The following is a 23,345-nucleotide window of genomic DNA, read 5'->3' on the forward strand; positions in this document are numbered from 1 at the left end:
TGTTATTGTAAGGCTGTGGCAGTGCAGCCCAGGCACTGAGCACAGACGAGCCGATCAATAGCAGAACAGGCCCTAAAGCACTTTCCATCCCTCAAAATGGCAGTGATTTGCAAAGCACTGAATGATGAATTCTGTAAGAATAACTGGCTTAAGCGTTAATAAAGTCATAACTATGAAGTCTAACTTTTCTGCTGGGACCAAAAACCATATGACATATCCGGAGTAGGCTGGAAACTAAATCACAGAAGAATCACAACCTCCTGCTTCAGTGGGGTCAGGACTTCATCTTAGGCAGGTCTTTTAATCATTTCAGAGCAAAGAATTCAATGCAAGTCCTTTATATTTTAATCTATTGCCTTCATCACTCAAGTATCCATCCTCTCAAGGACTCTGTGTGTTGACCTTCATGTAAACCCAGAACAAAGCATGTTCCACTTTTTGTTGCATCACTTCACCCAAATGAACACTGAGGACAAGATATTTTCCATCCATTTTATTTGTGGATTTACACCTATCTGACCGTTTCTTTCTCCACATTTTAACACAAGCCTAACCATTTTCAATGCAAAATTTTTTTCTATAATCAATTCTAACTTTAGGAGAGGTACATTTAGAAGAAAAGAGTAAAGAAAGCTTTCCTGGTTATAATTTTGGTCAATGGAATCTAAAGATTATAATTTACTGCAGATGGCAGCTATATAAAAAAATTATGCTGTCGATGTAAAATAAATAAAATAAAGGCTGTATTTTCACATTCTTTTCCCCAATAGCTTTAAAATAAAGTCATTTTGATACTGCAGGAAAGAGTTTGGTTTCAGCCTCCTGCTCTACAGGTTGATACACTGGGCTTCAGTATTTGCATCAAATGAGATTCCATCTTATTTTAGTTACAGAACTTGTCCCCCCCACTTTTGAAACAGTGAAATCTGACACAAAACCTGCTCATTCACTGGTTTGCCTGTAATCTTCCTCCACCCCATCTCCCTGGAATATACACATCTTTTCATATACAATCACATTCCACTCACAGTGTACATTCATGAAAAATGACACCAGAAGCTACATTTTACCCTATAAAAGATTAAATCAACACTGACTTGGTGTCATATATATTGAGAGTTATTTAAGAAAAATAAAAAGAGAAAATAATAAGAATTTCTTATGTGTTTGTTTGGTTTTTTTTCTCCTCAAAAGCAAACTTCACAGGGAGAATTCTGCTCCTTTTGACTTAAAGGGAACCTATTTCTCAACTGAATTGCTTTCCCTACCTTATTACTTGAAGAGATTACAGTCAGGGCTGTATATTGTAGCAGCCCTATATTTAGAAGCTGGATAATAAACCACATAAATAGCACACTGAATAAAACATTAAGACATAAAAGGAGTTAAATAGAACAAAGGGCTAAAGCTTATTGTGCAGTAACCATGTCTGACCCGTTGAGATACAAAGGACTCATAATTTTAGTTAGCAAAATGCAGAGTTGGGTTTTAAATCAGTGCAGTGGCTTTGTACCGGAACCCCTTCCACGGCCTTGCAGGGCCCTCTGGTGGAACTGGGAATCCAGCCCGTGGCTGCCAAACAGCACTGCTAGGAAGAATGACGTTCCAAACCAAAAATAAGGGGAGAACAAGAAGACTGAGTTTTCTGGTTTCCCTGTTTCCTTGAAAGCAGCAATATTTCTAACACTAAACTTCGTTTTTCAGACACACAGTTTTCCCTTAAGCAGATTAAATCCTGGAGCTTGTGTAAATAAGGAATTTTTCCTCTGACTCCAGTGGGGACAGAATATGTCCCTAAAGTTCTGAAAAGTAGAGAAAAAAAAAGTCCTTAAAGCTGTGAAAAACTGCAATCGATGGGGAACAATCCAGTCTGCTACAGGACCACCTGAAACTAAAAGCATGATCAAGAGGTCTGAATTCCAGCTGATGATGACAGTTCACACTCAGAGTTAAAAATATAAGCATGTTTGGAGGGTGCTGCAGACCAAACCAGCGTCTGATACATTCCTCAGCATGAGCTGCTATTTTGTGCATAAAGGAACAACCTTCTGCTGGATGTTCCCATAATCACACACGCCCAGCTGCCACTCAGCCCCTGAGCCCAGTCCAACAGCACCACTGAACTCCTTATTCATCCTTCAGGGGAAGTGTGGTGTTCATTTTTTCATCACCTGATGCTTGATTGACTGATAACACACCCCACACTGACACCTCACCTATTCTGGGCTGCTGTTCCTCCCTCATTCCCTACCAGAGGGCCATGAGGTGTGTATGCCCCAGGGTGTTAGAAGGGTCACTAGGTTTGGTGGGGTCATGTATATTTGCTTGCCACTGCCATTTTTAGACTTCTCCCTTTTAACCTCTGATAAGCCCATAAATAAAACTGTCTGCGATGCAACAAGGGGAAAACTCCAGGAAACAAAGTTGCTACTCATTCTTCCAGATGGCTAAAAGACCAAGCTGTCCCAGTGCACCCACACACTGTGATTTATCCCCGTGATCTCCATCATCCTGCAGCTGCAGTGAGCAAGCAAACCATTCTGGCTATCACTGAACTCTTCACTTGAAATTACAAAGAAAAGGGAAATGTGAACCAATTTGGCTCTGCTTTAAGCTACAGATGTTCATTAAATATATGGATTCCAGGCATATTAATAATACTAATAATAATGGACTTCTCAAAAATCTAGACCTTTCAACAAGCAGCAGGCAGCTGGAAGCACTTCAGGTGAGCATCATCATGTAAAACAAGCAGCCTCAAAAAAGCCAAGCTGCACTGGTAATCCATGGCAGAAACTGCTCAGCTGGCTGTACCAACTGATGTTCTGCAAGTCCAGCCTCCACGTGAGCTGACCTGACAAAGTGTCTTTTCAATGCTTCTTCATTTGTGGATTTTGACTTACAGCAGTGAGGCAGAAACAAATGTTTTCTGCTACTAAATGTATGTTGCTTCATCCAGCACAGCATAGAATTGATCATTATATTGGTATTAGGTAGTCCAGGAGCCTGAAATACTGCCCAAAAGCTATAGTAAGGTTGGTGCTTATGCTTCCCTTGGCTATTGTTAGTGCAAAAGAAAAACTCTTCAGAAAAGCAATTCAGAGCAACAAAGTCAGACGAATATTCTGACTTGTCTTCTCCACACAGATGTACAGGGAGGGTGCTGGAATAATCTGCATAAGCAGCATCTTCAACAATCCAATGGTAATGAGAAGGAACATTTCTTCCCTACTTTTTGCCTGGTTAACTCTGCCAGTCAAAGCAATTACAGTGTTCCAATTAAAAACAGGCTGCGTCCTCCAAGCTGGGCTTGAGATCCAAAGTTCTGCAAAGCAATGGCAGGATTGCCTTGGCAGGATCGAACAGTCTCTTTCTCCCCTACCAGTCATTTGATGGTGGTGAATATTTCACAGAACAAAAGAAAGAACCAGGTCTGCCTTACACTTTATTACAGTGAAGAGGCCCCCTTTGTCAAAGGGGTTGCTCAGTGGTGTTCTCTCCCACTTCTCAGAAACAAGATGGTTATTGGGTCCTTAAGATCTAGTCTCTATTCCTGCCTGAATATTGCAGAGACAGCTGTAGAATGTTATTCTTTCAGGCACCATCTAACATGACCCAAGTCAATAATTGTCTTTTATCGGATTAGGCTCCTTAAAAATGGTTGTATTTTGAAAAGAAAAAGTCAATCCCTATTTTCATCTAAATTCTATTTTCTGCTCTTAATTAATACAGTTTCTTGGCTGTAGTGATTACGCATTTGATTCTAAGGTACTGACGGTGTCAAGCACATCACTTGAGACACACTGATTGCCAGAAGCAGGCACAACATGTTCTTAAAAACCAGCTCCCCCTAAAGTATCCCAGGCTCAGCACCTCCTGCCTCATAAGCAGCATCCCACCTCAGCATGTACCTGTCAGGTTACAGCTGCTTGATCCAAGGGACACCAGACAAAGCATCAAACATAAAGCTTGAATTCATCCCTCTTATGTGCTTCTGCACCTTTTACTTTGAAAAGTGTTAATGCTGCCTGTTGACTGCAAAAATTTTGTCTCAATTGCCATCCAAGAACATGCTAATTTTATTAAACAAATGAGGCTAATTATTTGCTTTCCACAAAACAGGCTGTGCTGAAAGCTCTGAATTATTTGTTTTCCTGACGAACAAGGACACATCTTGCTCAAACAACAGATTCCAGCACAGATTTGATCATATGTTAGAAGGCCTATTTAGGTGTTGTGTCAAACAGCAAAGATAAGGTGAGGCTGGGAAACACTGGCCCCTTGAGGAGAGCTCCTCAAGCCCTCTAAATGTTCTGTGGTACCACATGTCAGACAGAGAGTTGGAGAATCAAAAATGGGATAACTGTTTCATCTAACACATGGAACCCTAAAGTGGGACGGGATGAGGGAAACTCACATCTGGGGAAGAACAAGACACCATAGTCTAAAAAGGTGCATGATGGCTCCAGCTTCAAGGGTGTCCATTTGAAAAATAATTCCACAATCTGACCAAAGTAGTCAGGAAGAGCAGAACCTTTCTTTAGCCTCCCAGAGAAATCAGTGCACAAAACTGCTTAACAGTCGAGCAGCCTCACTGTGTTTTATGGAACCTCTCTGATACGGTGGAAAGAATTCCTGGTGTCAACTGTAGGTAAGCGGTCAAGCATTCTGAAATGTTATGTAAAAAAAATTGTCATAATTTACATAATACATAATAAGTGTTCATCATATGAGCCCACAACACAAGATCACTACCGCCCTATTACAGGTGTTTCCCTTAATGACAAATGCAAAGTGCATCTTGAAAAGACAAAAATATCATTCCCTCTGACAAGACTCTTCCCTAAATGACAAATGCTGCAGAAGGCTGTTCTCCAGGTTTTTCTGTGTAGTCAGCTCTGAAATGCTTTGCTAAGCAGCAGTTGTTTACAGGAAAGGTCAAGAGGGCCTAATTAACTTGTCACTGTGCATAAACCCCCTTCCTCATTGAAGTAATTGAACTAGTTTCCATAAAAGATCCCTGCAAAGCAGTAATACGGATCCTCCTCCAACACTCTGTTCACTGGAATCACTCTTTGGGCTTTTGCTAAAACATTCCCGTTATTCTCCATAGTCTGTGATTGCATTTTATGGCAAACACATACAAGTGCTGCACAGCACCTGGGAGCACAGAGCTGGTGATGGGGTAAGGCAGGGAGGTGGTTTTGGTAGCTCTCAGAGACACCCACTGCTGATGTGCTCTGAGCACGTAGATACAGACACAGCATCTCTGTGCAGGACAGTCAGTCCTGCTTGCCAGGACTGAAGACATTTTGGAGAGCACGTGAGGAGCCTTCAGCTCCCACCTAGATGACCACTTGAAGCAGCCAGGAAAGAGATCAATAGTTTGTCTCATCTGGAGGATGGAGCCTTAAGAAATGCATCCCCACTTCCTAGTGCTGAGCTGGAGTGGATGCTAACATTAGACCTGGAACCACAAGAGTCTGGCTCAGAGCTAAGAACATTACATATGGACTCTAGGACTAATTTAAGAATAAAACTACATGACAAACAGCAACACTTGCTGAAGTCCCCAAGCCACCATGAAGGTGACTATGGTGCTGAGAATTCAGGCATCATCACGGTGTTGCAGCCAGGATTTTGGCCTCTCCTGAGAAGTGGTGCTCAAAGAGGTATTTTGTTAATTTATTTCTCTCCTGGGATCAAAGGTGACACAACCTTAGCACAGCTACCCCATTTTATTTAGGGCTTCCACTTTTCACTGGCACAGGTACATCTCTCTCTCTTTCTGCTTTCAAACTGACGTGTCTGCATGATCCTAACAGAGATGTTGCTCCAGAGATTCAGTCTGATATCTCTCCATAAAGCCAACCCAGCTTATTCTGAGCTATTTCAGTCACTTGTAATGTGATAACACATTATGCCTCATAGATAATTCCCTACTATAATAGTACATATTCTTAAATGCGAGATCTTTCTGGTTGCCTCACTATGCAAGTTAGGAAAAGAAGGAGCACATCACAAGCTGGTCTAAAGCACTGTTCAGAATTTGTGTTACTCAGTGAAAGAACTGACTAAGATAAGTCTGAAGGCTTTGATCTATTGCCCACCAAAGCCAATGACACTGTTGTAAAGTCAGTTGATAATGACAGGATTAAGAGGGAGAAGATAAAGATACATTTCAAAATGTCTTCGGACACGGATAAAGCAAAATGACACAAACAAATCCCAATACAGATAAAGCAAAATGACACAAATCCCAATACAGATAAAGCAAAATGACACAAACAAACCCCCAAGTCCTAGCAGTCACGAAGTCACTCAAAAAAACTGTCTGGTGAGCTTCAGTACATAAAATTATTAGAGAAAAACCATGAAAATTTACAATAACTCATTTTTTTCTTGGTTTTATATTTTTAACCTATCGCACTGATTATAACATGCTGTCAACAGCCTCATCAATTATCCATTGCTAAAAAGTGGGCTTTAACATGCTGCAAGTGGTATTAATTGGTCTCAGTAGCACATAATGAGTTTAAAAGCTCCTACCTGTGTGCCCCCGGGGATGGTGGCTAGAGGCGGACAACAATTTACAGCAGACCATTAACACATAGACCAGAAAGAGCCACTCAGAGAGAAGCATTGATTTGGCACAGAATCTCATCCTGGAGGCAGAAAAGGAAGCAGTTGAGTGAAAGAACAATGTATGTAGGGAATAACATAAAAATGGTGCGGGGAAGGAAAGCTGAGACGATGTTGAAGAATAACCAATATGGCTTATTACAAGACAACAGTGATAAAATCATATTCATGATTTAGTTGGCATCAGTTATTTGTTAATAATGTTTCATAATTAGAAGCAAAACAATGTCTATCACACGTCACATTACCCACAAACACATATTTATAATAACACATTATGAGCAATACATTTCTATGAATCTGAGATAAAGGGTGGGTTGTTTTTTATTAAGATCCCTCCACACTCAAATGTAAATATAAGCTGTACTACTATTTTTAAACTGCACTTGCCCCAATCATAGAAAAAAATGTCATTTTTACTTAACACTTCTCAGGACACATTTGCTAAAGGTACCAGCTCCCATGTAACCGTGTGTAGGAATTGGCTGGGCCTCCCAGTCACACAACATCTGTGAGCTTTCCTTTCCAGTAGGTTTGTTGAGGGTTAAACATTCATGAAACCAGCACCTCAGTCAGATATGCAAGGACTCACTTCTCTGCCAGGGTGTTAAAAACTGCATTTCAGAAAACACTTGTTCTAAAGAAAGTGCATGTTGTTAGTCTTAGCGTTAGACCTAAGATCACAAATCCTCAGTAATTCTTCGGCAAATATCTGCAATTAAATCCCTCAATGGCTTATGTTTTGCCATTCATCATATAGAAAGGGAATCTAATCATCTTCTTAAACTCAGTTATGATGATTTATTACTTGTGTGATACATAAACAGGCATTATGTAGTTGAACCCTTAGATACCACGCTTCACACTTTCAGCAAATTCTGTAAGCAGGAATACATCAAATTAATTAAAGGCAATTTATAGATTTGCATAAATTGAACTAAATACTGCTTTCATAGCAGTGATGTTAGTCTGCAGTGAATCGACATACTGGGATTTGGACAAGTCTATCACAAGCATATTTATTTGCACCAAAAAGTCCTTTGGGAACTTCTTCCCCCAGCGGATTCCAGTTCTGATTCTTCCAAGTATGTTCCAAATAATTTATCTGTTTATCTTTAAAAATGTCTGAGACTATTCAGTTAACCCAATATTCAAGTGTTGAATACAGGGATAGTAAAAAAAAAAAAAAAAAGAAACAATTCATGCCTTAGACAGCTCTACTGTCACAGCCAGGTGAAGCACTTGGATATTAAGTTTGATAAACATCTACAAAGAAAACCAAAGCAGAGGCCATGTTTCCTCATTTAGTAGTGCTTGCATAAGTTTCACTTTCACACTTCATAAAACAATATTGTTCCCTTATTGAGAATCTTAATAAAGCCCAAACAAATCACAAAAGCACTTACTAATATCAAAAATCAAGAGACAAAAAGTCTGCTGCATGTAAACATATCTTAGCAACAAATACTGTTTTACACATTGGTGCAAACCCCAGCATCTTCAGCTGTCCTTATAGACTTTACTCCAGCCTACAAACTTTTTTTAAAAATTACACAATTAGCATTAATAAAGAGCTCACCATGTCTACAAATCTCAGAATGTAAAGATTACATGTAAAGAACCCACATTTTAAAGACTGATTTGACAATGTGGTACCTTTTTTGGCTTTAAGATGGTGCTCTATATCAAGCCCAGTGTTGCCACCCTGAATGCAAATGAACCAGTACAGGAAGGAACACGCTGAGGGTCTTTTACAGCTCAGAAAATAAAGACATCACTAGTCCTTGCCTACCCTGTGAGTGCCCTCTTATGGAGCACTCCCAGGCTAATTCAGAGCAGCTGAACCTAATTCACCTCTTGCATCCAGCTGAACCACATAATGCCACTGCAGCTAATGGGATTGAGTCACTGTGAAACCAGCATAAATGTTATTATTACTGGTGATCCAATATTAGCCTAAGAAAACTGCCTAGTAAGTTCTGAAATCAATGTACCATTTCTTTCCCAGGTAACTGAACCTCATTTTCCTGAGGAGACAGATGAATTTAATCTTAGTTTTCTTACTCTCCATGAGAAACATACATGAGCTTACAGCTCATGCACCAGTTATCACTAAATAGGATGTCATCATCTGCTCATCCTGCAATCCCATCTGTCTGTTGCTCTAAATGCAAACACTGGAATCTGATCCAAATAGCAGAGACCTCAGCTCTGGTTTCACTCTGTGGTATCATAACAAAGGCGGGAACTTTCCTACAGATTTCCTGAGGTGTGTCTGAAAGCAGGATTTAACCCATGGAATTAAATACCACAGATCAGGTATTTTGAACATGCCATTACTGGTAGGAGTTAATGGAAGGGACAGGTATTTAGTCTCAAATCATGCACTGTGTGCTTATCAGCTGCTATTTCAGCAATTAAGTGAACCCAGGTGTTCCCACTGTTCCCAGTGCAGGAGCAAAACTGGTCTCAGTAGAAATGGTTGTGTGCTGAAATAATTTCAAGAGCTTTCCCAGATTATGAAGCCATACTGTGATGTTAGACAGGGAATGTGAAACCAGGGTTCATCAGGGTAACAGGGTAACCTTACCCCGCTGCAAGAATATTCAAGTCCAGGAATAAGTGTATCACTACCAAGCATCAACTTAGTTATATCCAAACTGAAAGGCTGCTAAAAGCAGACAGTACCATTGAAATGATACATTTTCAGACTTTGGTCTGCCTTACAGGTAGACAGGACTCAAGTTCTCAGCCTGACAATGTAAAGAAATACAAGAGGATCTTTGAAAAGGCAGGAGAAAAATGAAATTTGGCAGACAGATGCAGCAAGGGGTGCTGAGCCCTTCAGCGTCAGTGGGCTGCTGCTTCTAGAAATGTCAAGCCTTCATTCTCTATTGGATTCAAGTGGATATTGTTGCTCACCAGAACAGCAAATCTTCAGTGTCATTTGAAAGATAAAAAGTGCTCTTACCTTGGGGACTTTGTAAGAATTTTGTTCCAGTCAAACACAATTATTTCAGTGTGTTTTTCATAGTTATTCCAGATTCCCATTTGCGGCAGCAAATAAGACTTTCTGCATCTCAGAATTTTTCCTTCACTTTGGGGACCTAGAAAGAAAGCCATATTACACTGCAATTAACGTCTGGAATGGTGCTGTAAAATACATCTCTGTAACCAAAATCATTGTTTCACAGTGCCATCTACAGTGCAATCCAGGGCAGAAGACAGCAGTTGTATTGCTCTATTCTTTCCAAGAACACAGAGAAATTGTGGTAAGGCAGCTCTGAATTATCACTGCATTAACTAAAGGCAGAGTTCACTGTACTAGGAATCACAAACAGAACATGCAGCTTGCTGGGGCTTTATAACCATGTGCCCTCTTGCTACCCAAATGCTGTGAAAGCTGTAAGGTCTAAGGCCCCACCATAGTGCAAACACATTTCCACATGATTACATGAAGCCTCTAACAGTATGAACCAGAGATTATTAGAGAAAGGGGAAAAAAAAAATCTTTCTTTGTCTTCATAAAAGTTTGGCCAAGGCCCTGGAGTGTGGCTGCCTCAGGAGCAGAGGGTCACATCCACAGGAGTGTGTCTGTGTGATCAGTGCACTGCTGCACCCTCTGACACTTCTGTCTCCTCTTGCTTCCAGCATCACCTCTCACACCCAGCCCACCTGTACCCAGAAGTTACCCTTTGAAATCATTACATGGAGACCCTTGTGCAGCAGTACTGACACACATTCCACAGAATAACCAGCTCAAACACTCCCTTTTATAGACATTTGAGTCTCTTTGCTTTTGTTGTTTATATTTGTTCTCTCACTTCTATCCCTGGGCGCAGCTTGACCTTCTGCTATAGAAAGCACGACACAGTGCAATTTGTGAGAGTAATAATAATGTGGTCTTCACTACGGAGAGGTGACAATAACCTTTTCTCATCTTCTCCACCACTCTTTTAATTTCACTCTTCTTTTGATCAATTAGAAATTTGCTTTTAAGAAACACAAAATTACACCACCACATCAGAGGGCAAAACATCTCTAGGCAGACACCTCTCAGAAGCCCGTGGCTCAACACAATCATAGAATCACAGAATGCTTTGGGATGGAAGGGACTTTAAAGATCACCTCATTCCAACCCCCTGCCACAGGCAGGGACACCTTCCACTAGACCAGGTTGCTCAAAGCCCCGTCCAGCCTTGCCTTAACAGCTCCTTTTTGTTCAGAATGCCATGAGAAAATAGAGTAATTGCTGGAATTAAAGAGGTGCCAGGCCAGCAAACTGTAATTAATCACATTTTACTCTCTCTTTGCTTTCCAATGTGGAGTTGCAGACTGAGCCAAAATCACAACACAACAGTTGTAATTAAAACAAAATGTGGACAAAGAGATGTCTTAAGACAGAGCACTACCATCCTGTATTAATCCTTTCTTCCACAAATACACATAAAATAAAAAATAAAAATAAAAAAGTGTGTCTCAAAAGGCCTATTGAGAAGAACAAACAAAGAGGCTTTTCGATATAGCATTGACTGACTGAAATGGTTATGTGGTACATTTTTACCCATTTCATAATAGGACAGGTAGATAAATATTTTCTTACAATGCTCTTGCAGAAATCAATACTGCAATACACTAACCTGGGTTTTAGTGCTTATCTGTTCCATAATTTTTATTAGAGAGGAAAATAAAACCCTGTGTAGATGCACCTACAGGTAAATACTAACGTTGCTGTAACCTGTTCTGTAAACACATGTTAAACACTTGTAAAAGACAAGGAAATATTGATTATTCCAACTCATTCTAATTAAATGGAAGCAGCAAAATTGACAGATGATACAGTCACCAGCATATCTTGGGGCTTTCTGATGCCTTCCAGGTAGAGATATTTCTTTTAAAAACAGGGTTGTTTGAGGGGAGATTATGGCAAACTCCTGAAACCAACGTCAGGTGGTTTATGTCAATAAAGGAGACAGGTCAGAACAGAAGCAAGAGGCTCGCTTGGTTAATAAGGGTAAAAGGAATTCCAGGTTTTTCATGGCAAAGCCACGTTTTCTGTGTGTTTTCTGAACATTGTATTTGCTGCTGGTCTCTATCTCCTCTTAGGGTATTGCACTACTTTGGAAAGTAGAGCTGTTCATTTGATTTTATACAATGACTAGTCAGTGGGCAACTGAATCCCACTTCCATCTCCAGTAAATATATAGAAAAGAAGGAAGAGGGAATTGGAGAGGGGAAGGGCTCTCAGTATTTACCCCTGGGCTGGCCATGAACAGCTCCTGCTTTGCATATGAGTCACCCCGGAGGCTACACAGCTCCCCTGTGTCAGTATTTAGGGCATCCACACGCCCAAAACAAAGACTATGGCTTCTGGGATCTGAAAGGAATTGCCATGGTCAGATCTGATGTGCCTCAGTCTCAGCACAGTCTGTTCTCTGTGCCTCTGCACTCCAGTAAAATCAGTTTTCAGTAGCATTTCCCTATGCCAGAGAAGTGTTTCAAGAACAGAAACAATAAAGGTTTAAAGTTATTTGAAAACTGTATGGGCGCTGTATAATTCCTTTGACAGTAGGAATAAGATAGGGTTTTAAATTAGGTGCATTTCCTACCAATATTTATATATTGTAAAATGCTTCTTAAGGCTACTTTCTGTAAAGAATAAATTACCAAACCATTTTATGCAATTTTTCATAATAAGCTATTAAATAATTTAGAAAACCTTCTTCCATTAAATATTTAAAAGGCTTTAATTTCTCCATCCTCAGTAATTCCTCACTTATAATACAGCAGTGCATCCCTCAAAAGACTCCTCTTCTCTGTAAAGCAATGGGTGAGAGAGGAAAGCAGTTTGGGGGCCGTGTACTGTACAGGGGGATTTGCCTGCCTGAGCTTAACCCCACTGTCAGCCTGGTTAAAATCTTACCTCCTACTGAATAAGAGAACAAGAGAAAACAGACCAACATCTGCATTTCATAGAAGAGGGGGGGGGAAAGATCTAGTCTGGTCACTGTATGTATTTGAAAAGTGCTGCTATTTGAGTTTGAGGGGAACCAGACCTAAAAAAAAAATCAAGAAAAGAGCGAGAGTGAACACCTTCTTGGCCATATCCCCCCCTGCAAAATGGCTAACCCAGAGCTACATTTCAGGGCTAAACCTCTATAAACAGGTCAGGTATTCAGCAATAGAACTTGAAGGGGGCTTGTAAGAAAGAGGGAGAGCAATTTTTTTACACAGGCAGACAGTGATAGGACAAGGGGGGATGGTTTCAAACTAAAAGAGGAGAGATTTAGACTAGGTGTTATGTAGATGTGGCTGCCCCGTCCCTGGAACTGTTCAAGGCGAGTTTGGACAGGGCTTGCAACAATCCACTCTACCCGGAGTTGTCCCTGCCCATGGCAGAGGGGTGGAACCGGATGATCTCTCAAGTCCCTTCCATTCCTGAGCGTTCTGTGATTCTGTGATGATGTTACCCCTCGGCCTGCAGCCGCTTTCGGGGCGTGAGAGGGTGACTCATTTTGCCGGAATAGAGGATCGTTATCCTGGGATGGAGGATCGTTATCCAGGGAGGGAAGGGGGTTATCCCGGGATGGAAGGTGGTTGTTCCAGGATGGAGGGTCTCTATCCCGGGATGCAGGATGGTTAACCCAGGATGCAGGACCGCTATCCTGAGATGCAGGATCACTATCCCGGTTCCAGGATCGCTATCCCGGTTCCAGGATGGTTATCCCGGTTCCAGGATGGTTATCCCGGTTCCAGGATGGTTATCCCTGTTCCAGGATCGTTATCCCGGTTCCATCCAAAGGGATTCTCGCCACCGGCGGGGCAATGCTGCCCCCTGGCGGCCGCGCGCCGCCCCAGCGGCTCCCCCCCCCAGCCCCGGTCCGGCCCCGCCCGGCCATGAATAATTTAAATCGGAGCTATTAAACACTTCCAGCTCTTGTCAGTACTCGGAAATCTCATTAAATCCCGTCCACACAGCCGCTCCGCCGAACCCCGCTCATTGTTCCCCGCCGGAGCCGCCCCGGTCCCCAGGGATGCTCTCCCCGCTCGGCAGCGCTTCCCTGCGCCGGCACGGGCTGTCCGTGACAATTAGGGCTCCTCATTAATCACATTAACACGTCGCTGTCACAGGTTCCCTCAGCTCAGTCTCCCCTCGGGGTCTGGACACCGCAGGGAAGTGCTCACGGGCACGGGCTCCTCGCAGGTCTCCTCTGGGAGCCCCGTCAGCCCCCAGGAATGGGCTGATACAGCGAAATTAGGCATCTGGGACTCCAAATTTAGTCACTCGACTCTCTCACAGAAAGCTCTGCATCAGGCCACATAAACTCAGCTTGATCTGACAGCTTCAAGTGTAGTAAATCCACCTTGGCCAAGTTATTCCAAGAGTTACTTAACCTCGCTTTAAACACTGCACCTTCCAGCTTGTACCTCCTGATACATTCCTGTTGTTTTCCCAGCTGGCACATCCCACAGGGACATGTCAGGTCTTTAAAGGCCTCAGTTCTGCCAGTCCTTACACCAAATAAGGGTTACACCGGGTAGGAAGGCACTGTGCAAACTGAGGAAGGACACAAAGTTATCCATGTAGTAGGATCACAGGATCATAGAAGGGTTTGGATTGGAAGGGACCTTAAAGCTCATCTTATTCCAACCCTCTGCCATGGGCAGGGACACCTTCCACTTAGACCAGGTTGCTCTAAGCCCTGTCCAATCTGGCCTTGAACACTTCCAGGGTTGGGGCAGCCACAGCTTCTCTGGGCAACCTGTGCCAGGGCCTCACCACCCTAACAATAAAGAGTTTTTTCCTAATATCTAATCTAAACCTACTTTCTTTTACTTTTAATCCATTCCTCCTTGTCCTGTCACTACATGTCCTTTTCCAAAGTCCCTCTCCATCTTTCTTGTAAGCTCCCTTCAAGTACTGGAAGGTAGCACAAGACCAATCTCACAGTGCAAGAAAGTGAAACTCTTTGGGCTCAGTTCCTCTACCTGTTTACTCCCAGAGTCAACATCTACTTTTCTGCTTCTCTGCAGGTGTCTCTGAGGGAGGGAGGCCCTGTCACATCGAGCTCCACACAGCAAACTGAAGTGAGAATGCTCTTCAGACAGCATGAAAATCAGCTAAGGAAGCTGGCAGCAAGCTGCAAGTGTGCATCCTTGCTTTTGAGAAAGCCAGGCAGGTATCCTAAAAACCACGGGGGAAATGCAGCAATGCCCAGTACCTCTCAGACCCCAGCACACTCCCAACACACTTCATGTGCAACTTTTGAACATCACATTCCATTTAGACATCACTTTCTGCTGGTGGCAGCTCAGTCTGTCATCACTAGTTGGCCCTTTCCACAGGAATATTTCAAAATCTCACTAAACAGCAAGTGGGGGAGATGGGGAGGTAAAGAAAACAATACCAAATGAGAACTAAAGGAAATAAAACCCACAGCCTCCCAAGAAGGATGGAGTGAACTGCTATTATATCTACATAGCATGAGGTATCGACCACACCAGCAGCCAGACCATCCACACACAGACAGGCATCCTGTGTGCCACATGTTTGGGGGGAACTGAGTCTGTCTTCAGCAGCATTTGGAGTTCTCTAGGCTGTATCTGTCCTCACCACCTCCTTTAAAGATGAGAACAAACCTTCTGTCTGTAGTGGGCATGTTAAGATGATGTCCTGGGAGAAATATGCCTGAGTCACCCTAATTCTCTGCTCCAGACACCACAGCCCTCCTTAGCTAATAGCTCCAGTCACAATAGGGACATGAGTGGATGAGCCCTGGAAAGGTTTTTCGGTTGGACTCATTTTAAGTGAGAGTTTGTGGACTCTAAATTTGATTCAGTAGAGCTCAGGTCACACAGAAGCAGCAACAGCAGAATCAGAAAACAAATTCAAGTGAGGGACTGGAGGTGAGACCTAGAGGACTGCCACAAAACCTCAAGTCCACACAGTGTAAGGAGGAGTTTGAAATGAGGCTAGTTCAGGGCCCTTCCAGGCAAGGAAACAGTAACTTCTTCATATACACCAGCTCCAGTGTACATTCTGGGGACCTGTGGTCACCAGAACTCACAGCTTGCAAGTGTATTTGCACAGCAAGAATTAGACTTGAAAATGAAGCACATGAGTCATGCTGGCACAAATAACTGATCACTTGCAGTCCAAAAGAATAATCTCTGAGTATGAGATGATCATCTGAATGAAACAGAATCTCATTTAGAAAATTAATTTTTGGGAAGACGTTTTAGAATCTCAACTCAAAGTGAGTTCTCATCTTTCCTCCAGCAAAAAGTTCACCAAGACCAACAGGACTGCTCAGAGAGTAAAGTACAGCTATTCTACCTGTAGAACAGAGGCAGAATAGACGCTTTTCTCCATTCAGTATTATTTATTATTCATGACCACCCCACAAAAAACCATTCTGCTAAAGTAAAGTCCTGAAGAGGGAGGTATCACCATCAAGATTTCATTTTTAAGGTTGCACAGACTTACCAACGTCTACAGCCAACACAGGAGATCTCATTACAGCTCAGCATTTCAACTCTTTTCAACTGTCTTTATCAGAAAGAATTTTTCCTTGTGATTATCCAGCTACTTTCAGTCCCTCACAGCAGCTCAAAATCTTCACCCCCCCAGAGCAAGGCCTGCTTAAGAGATGGGCAGGCTTCAGGCACTGTGTTCAAGGGAGAGCAGGAATTGCTTCAACCCTGTTCAAAGAGGAGGCAGAGCAGAGACAGTGCCCTGCTCCACTCCCAGCTGACCTCCCAGAAGCAGCGCAGTACTCATCTAAAGCAGAGAGCACACCAAAAAAATGTGGAGAGAAACGTCTTTGAGGGAAGTCTCTTCAGCAGGATGTTCCAGACACAGCAAATACTCCTTTTCCCCCACTGTAAACTTTGCCTGCCAGGTAGCAAAGCACTGAAGTTGTTGTACAGACTATCCTATGTTTTCTATATCCTGAATTGACGGAGGAATTTAATTTCTCCCCTGGAGTGAAAAGATACCTGACCTGCCATAGAACAGGTCACTCAACTTTCTTCCCACTCACCAGGGACCCAGGTGAGCTGGTTGGTTATTTTGCAGAGATTGCTCAGAGGAGGGACGAACGGATGGAAGGGCTGAAGGAGCAAAATTCATGTCTGTTTGTGCCTATGGAGGATGCATTGGGAGGTCCCAGACCTGTTCAGGGTGCAAGAAGCAGATCATCACTGACTAAGGGTGGCCATTCAAACTAAGAACAAGTGGCAATCACAGGGAAATAACATGAAAATTAAGAGAGTCAGCAAGTGCAAGTGGTAAAGAAAGACTGAAGTAGCTGTTGTTTATTTAGTCAGGAAAAGACCTAATTGTCTCCTTGAAGAGGTTTATTTTAAAGAAGGGTATGATTTAAAGAAGTGGCTCTCTGTAGCTACTGCGAATAGCATGAAAGTAAATTCAGTGTCCTGCAAAGATTAATTGGTGTATATGAGGAGAAACTTCCTGTGTCTAAGGGTGGAAAAGTAGTGGTACAAGCCAATCAAAATTTCTAGAAGCCTGGTTTGTGAAGTTTTCTTTAAATTGGATGGACATGTGAGGTGGTCAAGGCTCCCTTCTTTCTCCACAGGGTTGGATGACATGTTTGCTCAGGGTATGTAACAGGAATCCATCTCCTTTATGCCTTGGAGCAAAAAAAACCCGCTGGAATATGTGAGGTAGATAGTCACGGTTCAGTGTCATCTCCAGTACCCTGAATGCAGACACTCATCAAATCAGAGGTTCCTGGAGGAAAATTGTAGCAGAAAGAAACCTCCAACACATGTTGGTATTTTTCATGCAGGTGGGTCAGTGTGTACTGTATTTAGATATCTTTCTGGTGGTTCTCAGGGTCCTTATACAACCAAATATGGTTCTTTCTGGTTCTACTGCATTAGAATATTATATTCTCTTGTTATTCCCCAAGACACCTCATTCACAGTAAATAGTTGCATTATGTCCACTCATGCTTCCCTAAGCTGTATTAGGCCCTGACTGCAACAGTGTCTGTCCATTCCTGTGTCATCCATGTAAACTGGTCTCTGCCTTTGTTTCAATGCCTGAAATGCTCCAAGAGGAAAACACAGAATAGTCAGTTTTGCTTTTAGAACACAAACATGCTTGATGAGCAGTGGATGCACACTGGCTGATGAAGAATCCCAACTGTCTGGGTATATGAGATAATTGTTCCACTTGGGACTCATTATCTAATTATTAAAAGATTCTAAGGAAAAGCATTTCATAAATACAGCACTAAATTTCCAGAAGTGCAATTATGGGCTGAACACACATTTTTTAGCACCTGTGTTATCCACTACATAAGCCAATAGCAAAGTACCTTGTGCTGTGCTCTCTCTGCCAGGCTCAGGGCAGTATGTAGAGGAACTACTAGAAAATTGAAAGGTAACATCTTTTGTATTCCCATTTTGGTACGAAAATAACACAGTCAGCTTGGGATTGGTTTAAAATTCTGCCCCATGCAGAATCTTTTGTGGCAATAATGAAGAATTAAACTTGTACAGGAGGGGAGAGGCACAGGCCAAAGAGCTTTAACCCAGCTTTGATGCTATGGGTTCAGAGCTTTTTACTCAGTGTTAAAAAACATTCTTTGCTTATCAGAGTTATTTTAGAAAACCATTGCTCTATTGAATAGGAGAATTCCAGAACTGGGTTCCTGACCCACCAGTTCAGGAATTGCTAATCAAAAGAATAAAGTGTTACATCATTGAATGACAGAGGCAAAATACTGCTCATAAGTAAAAAGCCAATTGTGTGGCATGAAGACTTGGAGCTGGGTCAATAAACAACTGCACTTTAAAGGAGATCCCAATCTTATTCACTCTGGATTCAGGTTAAATGAACAAAAGCATATTCAGAGCCAATCTCAGAGTTGTGTTTGCTTTTCTGTGGTTGGGCAACATCATGCTGGATGGAAGCACAGACCATCACACAGAGTGAACCTGCATTGTGCACAGTCTGTACATGGACTGACTCCATCTCTCTCCAGCAGGACCCCGTCTTTCTCCTTTGTAACCAGAAAAACTCCAAATCCCAATATGAATATATGAGGTAACACTCTCAGCAATTTTCATTTCCAGCAGCACCAGGGACTTAATTCCCTGGTGCAAGAGAATTTCACAAGTCCTATAAATCACATTTTGCTCCTCACCTCCAGAACGAATTTCCTTCATCCTTCCCTATTCCAGTTCAATCCTTCACAACTCTTCCCCTGTCCCTTCTCAGCCCTCTCTGTTTCTTGCTTGCATAGCATCTTCCCTGACTCCTCTGGGAAGTTGACCTGCTTGGCAGCAGCCTGTCTATGAGCATCAAGAGAACAGTTGGGAGGCAGGGAAAGAGACCCCACCTGAGTTTCATATTGATCAACAGGGGGAAAAGGTCTCCCTGTTTAGAGCAGGTTGATCATCTGCTGGATGCTGTTTTCATCCTTTCACAGGCACAAGGAAGCCAGGTAGAGCTCTGGCTACTGTTGCAATGAACAAGGAGCAAACCTCAAAAGGTGCTGAAAGACTGGTAAGAACAGTCCCAGACACTTTTCCTGTCACTGTACTACCAGGACAGGACAGCAGCAGCCAGAGCAAGCTGGTAACTGCTCTTCAGAAACAGTTATAGGTGTTGCTAGGGTCATACTTCCCCCTCAAGCACCTGAATTGTCACAGGTTCCTCCTTCCAGCGCCCATCACAGCTGATCCAAGAGCACATTTCCATGCAGGAGGCTCAGCCAGTTTCTCTGGCTGAAGTATGACCACAGCCAGGCTTTGAATGAGTAACAGCATCCTCATGGCTAAAGCTAGAATCTTTCTTCTTTGCTTTTTTTAAAAAAAAAAATAAAAAAAATAGTAATCTTCCTTTTCACAAAGCTCAGAGAAGGATGAAATTCAGGCTTTCATTTCCCAATCTTCCTAGAAGAGATTTTTGCTTTTATCTTGCCCCTCCATTCATGCAAAGGCCTCTTCGTGATCGTGTGCATGATTGATGGGAGGGGCAGGGGGAAGGGTAAGTGGTATAATTTTGATTATGCTTTGAAATGCTCAGGGTTGGAAATGTAGCATGAGATTCCCCCCACTTTCCGTGCCTCACTTGAAGGCAATTATGAGTGCCTTAAAGACATGAGATCTGTGAAAATAACAAACTGTTGATTGTTTATTTTCAGGGTAGACAACAATCAGCTTTTAATCAGCTTCTCATCACTGCTACAGGTGAGCTATTAACTCTCTTAAAAAATGATTAAAAAACAGAAAAGAAAAATCTTCTCCAATTATTTTCATCCAGGAAAGTGAGATTTTATGGAAAAAAAAAAAAGTCTCAAGATTCACAGAGAAAAAAAATTAACTTGGTGACATGTTTAGTTCAATCTTTTAGCAATGAGATATTGTTTGCCAGAGATTGGATTGTGCTTCCTGAGCTTGTATGATATTACGGATATTGGCATCAGATTAAAAACCAGTATTTTCAGCCACCTTGGTGGACACTCAGATATTTCTGCCAAATCTTTTTTTTCAGGGAATGGATTGCAGAAGTCTTCCGTTTCTCTGATTTCTGACTATTCACAGAACCTGGCTTTCAGATCCCCACAATACACATTTTTTCCCACTTTTGAGTAAATGATCTGTGAATTTCTGTCCTGGGGGAAACGGTACTCAAACTTAACTACAATAAGGAGAGCAACCTCCAAATTTCAATAATATTAGAATTAGCAACAGGTATGAAATGCCTCAGACAGGCAACTGAATAGTCTCTTCGTCTTACACACAACTTTACAGAAGTTTTCCTAACCAATAATCCCATTAAAATCCACCCTGAACATACCTTGTTTACTATTGCCATGTGTACCCTTACTAGTACATTGGTTCTAACTCAAATGTAACTCAAACAAGAGCAATCATGAGCACTTAGCAAGGTCCTGAGACAGCTGCTGCTGTCCTGCTGCAGACCAGCAGGCATTTGCCCTTCAGGTGGTGACCAGGCCGTGTCCTCTGTGTGTCCCTGAGATGCAGTTACATAGTAAGGAGCCTTCAGTGAGAGACTGGGGGACAGACATGGTTGGTTGCTGTCACATTGCAGGGAACTGTCCTCCAAGCCAAGCAGGGATGCCCTTCTTGATGGCAGGCACTAGTCAGAGACAAGTTCTCAGACCCAGTAAGAGCTCACTGAACAAAAACATAATGGGCCGCAAAAACCCGGTCGGGCTGGGTTATGGGTTCCAAGGGATGACTCAATGTGAGGGCTGAGCTAATTAAGTTCTCCCCCACCAGGACCCCAGTGGCTGCATCTTTTTATTTAATTTCTCAATTGTCCATTGGAGGTGAATTGTGATTACTTTAAAAAGGGATTCTTCTTGTACATCGATCAGTGTTAGACCCGTTTGACCTGCTCATGTCTCTTTAAAGATTGATGAACTGGAACACAAAAGTGAAACTCTCACTTTAACTGTTCCCACCTGAGTTTCCTGCACTGTGAGATACATCTTTTAAGAGGCCTATGGAGTGGTTGCATCATTGATTCAAATTCTAGGGTTATTGCACACAGCATTTCCACAGCCTGGCACAAGGCAAGGCAGTCACACAGGCTGGAGGAAGGCCATTAGCAAAGACAGTCACAGGACTGGTTTAGATTAAAAACTGCTGTCATTAAAAATGTGCTACATCTCAGGGACCAGAGCAGGAATTTAAGTCTTCTACTTTAATGGAAACCTTAATTAAAAAAAAAAAAAAATATGGAAAAAAATCACTCAGTGGCAAGTGTTTTGGCCAAGATTAGCAAGAGAAGCTGCAGATAACTGAACCTTCACTCACCAGAGGGTACCACCACATCCAAAAAGAAAGGTACAGACTTTTAATTTAGAGCTGTTCCATTCACTAGGCAAACCCTATTCATTTTCATGTAGCTATCTACTGTCAGTTTAGTCTAATACTTCATTTTTTAACCATGGATGAAGTTCTGTCCATCTCTATCCTCCCCTAAATGGCCAAAATTCATCCTCTGTTCACAGAAAGTGTTTGGTGAGCCAAACCCAAAGGACATTTTCTAGAGAGTGCAACCACCCTAATTTTACTCTCGTGGTCCTTTTTCTTTTTCTAAACTGAGGGCTTTGGGCAAATAGAATAAATACTCTGGTACTTATAGGTACTTATTTGTTCAGCTTCATTCAGACTGTGTGATTTTGAGGAGATACTTGTGAGTATGAAGTGCCTTACAGCAGCTTCTGTACGTCAGAAAGACAGAAGAACCCACTTGGAATACTGACACTGCTGTGTAAAACAGAATAAATGGCCAGTGGAGGGTGTGGTTTATCATTTTAAATTATTTTTGCTCTCCAGCCAAAGACAGTTGGGTTCTTAAACCATTATTTTGTCCTTTTAAATTTGACTGCTCAATTGTACCAGAATTCTTAATTATGTCTCTGCTTGCAACAGCACCATCCAATTTATTACCTGACAATAGCAGTATAGCATAAATAACCTATCGCCTTTTTAACCTGAAGGTTTCAGCATCTGGTCTTCAAGAATATGAAAAATTTCTCATTTAATAATGGAATATTCCTACGACAGTCATCCTAACTGGAAAGTATTGCTTTCCGAAGCTTCCTGTTCTCCACTCAGGAGAAGTTAGCAGAGCTCTCTGAATGCAGCACTCAAGCCTGGCTTAAGTTCCATTGCAACAGTTTGGACACAGGTTATCTGAGATTCCTTGGAGGTTTTATCCACCAGAGACCTCTGGCCCACTGGTCTCCTGAGATACATGTCCCAAAATACAGAACCACAATCATATCCTGTCTGTGTGTTCTACAGTGTGTAGCAAAAATGATGAACTAAAGAGAGAATCCAGAGGTTGTTCCCTTAGCACAGAGGACCAGTAACAGTACCTCTGCTGTGCCTGGGTAAATTTCAGATGGATTTGCACAAGGAACAGGATTTTAAAAAAAAAATGTCCCAGAAAGATCTTTTGGACACTGTGTAATAAAAATACAGACAGACTAGGCTTGACAGGTTTGCAGTTAATTTTCCTTGGCTCTTATTTACATCTTGGATTCTGACAGTCTTGTTCTGGACAAGAAACACTCCCATCCATTACTCCTAATGGAGCAAAATCCACAGCAAGTGTTTGCTACTCATTCGGTGACAGAAGTAATGTGTTTAATCAAAAGCTATAGCAAGACAAAGTGCATAAAACAAGGTAAAACAAAGTAAAGCCTGAAGCTTGGAGGATACCAATGTCTCCTCAACGCTTCAGAGCTTGCCAGGGCATTACTGGGTAGAGTAGGAAGAGTAAAATTTTCCTGCCCAAATCACACACTGTATTGTCAAATCATCCCAGGGAAGCGCTACAGAAACATCCTAACACACTGCTCAGCTCATGTCTTATCTACCAAGCAATGCCTTACCCAGAGATTTTATAAAATCTCTCCCCAATCCCTTCCTATAACAGATATGGCCTACCTACAACATTCCCCTTTTCTCATCACCCAGCTGAGTCATTTCAAACAGAACAGCCTTGAGTCTAGTGAGGAGAAGGTGAAAAATCTGAAAATCTTTTTGAACCAGTTTTGTCTTACCCTGGATAGCTAACAGAGATGTCTAGAAAAAACAGCCTTTTTAAAAAAAATACCTTCTAACCAGCCGTTGGACAATGCATTTGCAACAGAAAGGCAGTGACCCAAGGACCTGAAGCAGAAGCT

The 23,345-nt window shown here is 42.1% G+C and overlaps 1 protein-coding gene across 6 annotated transcripts in view; it reads right to left on the bottom strand.

Annotated features, from left to right (window-relative positions):
* FAM19A4 (family with sequence similarity 19 member A4, C-C motif chemokine like) overlaps window positions 1–23,345 on the bottom strand; it is a 79,739-nt gene that overhangs the window by 37,692 nt on the left and 18,702 nt on the right. For 5 of the 6 annotated variants that reach the window (XM_027640808.1, XM_027640811.1, XM_027640810.1 and 2 more), the window contains 2 exons: window positions 9,614–9,749; window positions 6,550–6,665 (listed from right to left, as the gene is read on the bottom strand). In XM_027640808.1, the coding sequence (XP_027496609.1) occupies window positions 6,550–6,665; window positions 9,614–9,693 (196 nt within the window). In that variant the 5' untranslated portion in view covers window positions 9,694–9,749. Of the gene's footprint in view, window positions 1–6,549; window positions 6,666–9,232; window positions 9,393–9,613; window positions 9,750–23,345 lie in introns of those variants that run through there. The other variant, XM_027640812.1, reaches the window with a different exon arrangement.

This window comes from Corapipo altera, unplaced genomic scaffold (genome assembly GCF_003945725.1).
Source record: "Corapipo altera isolate COAL_440 unplaced genomic scaffold, ASM394572v1 55, whole genome shotgun sequence".
Taxonomy (NCBI): Eukaryota; Metazoa; Chordata; class Aves; order Passeriformes; family Pipridae; genus Corapipo; species Corapipo altera.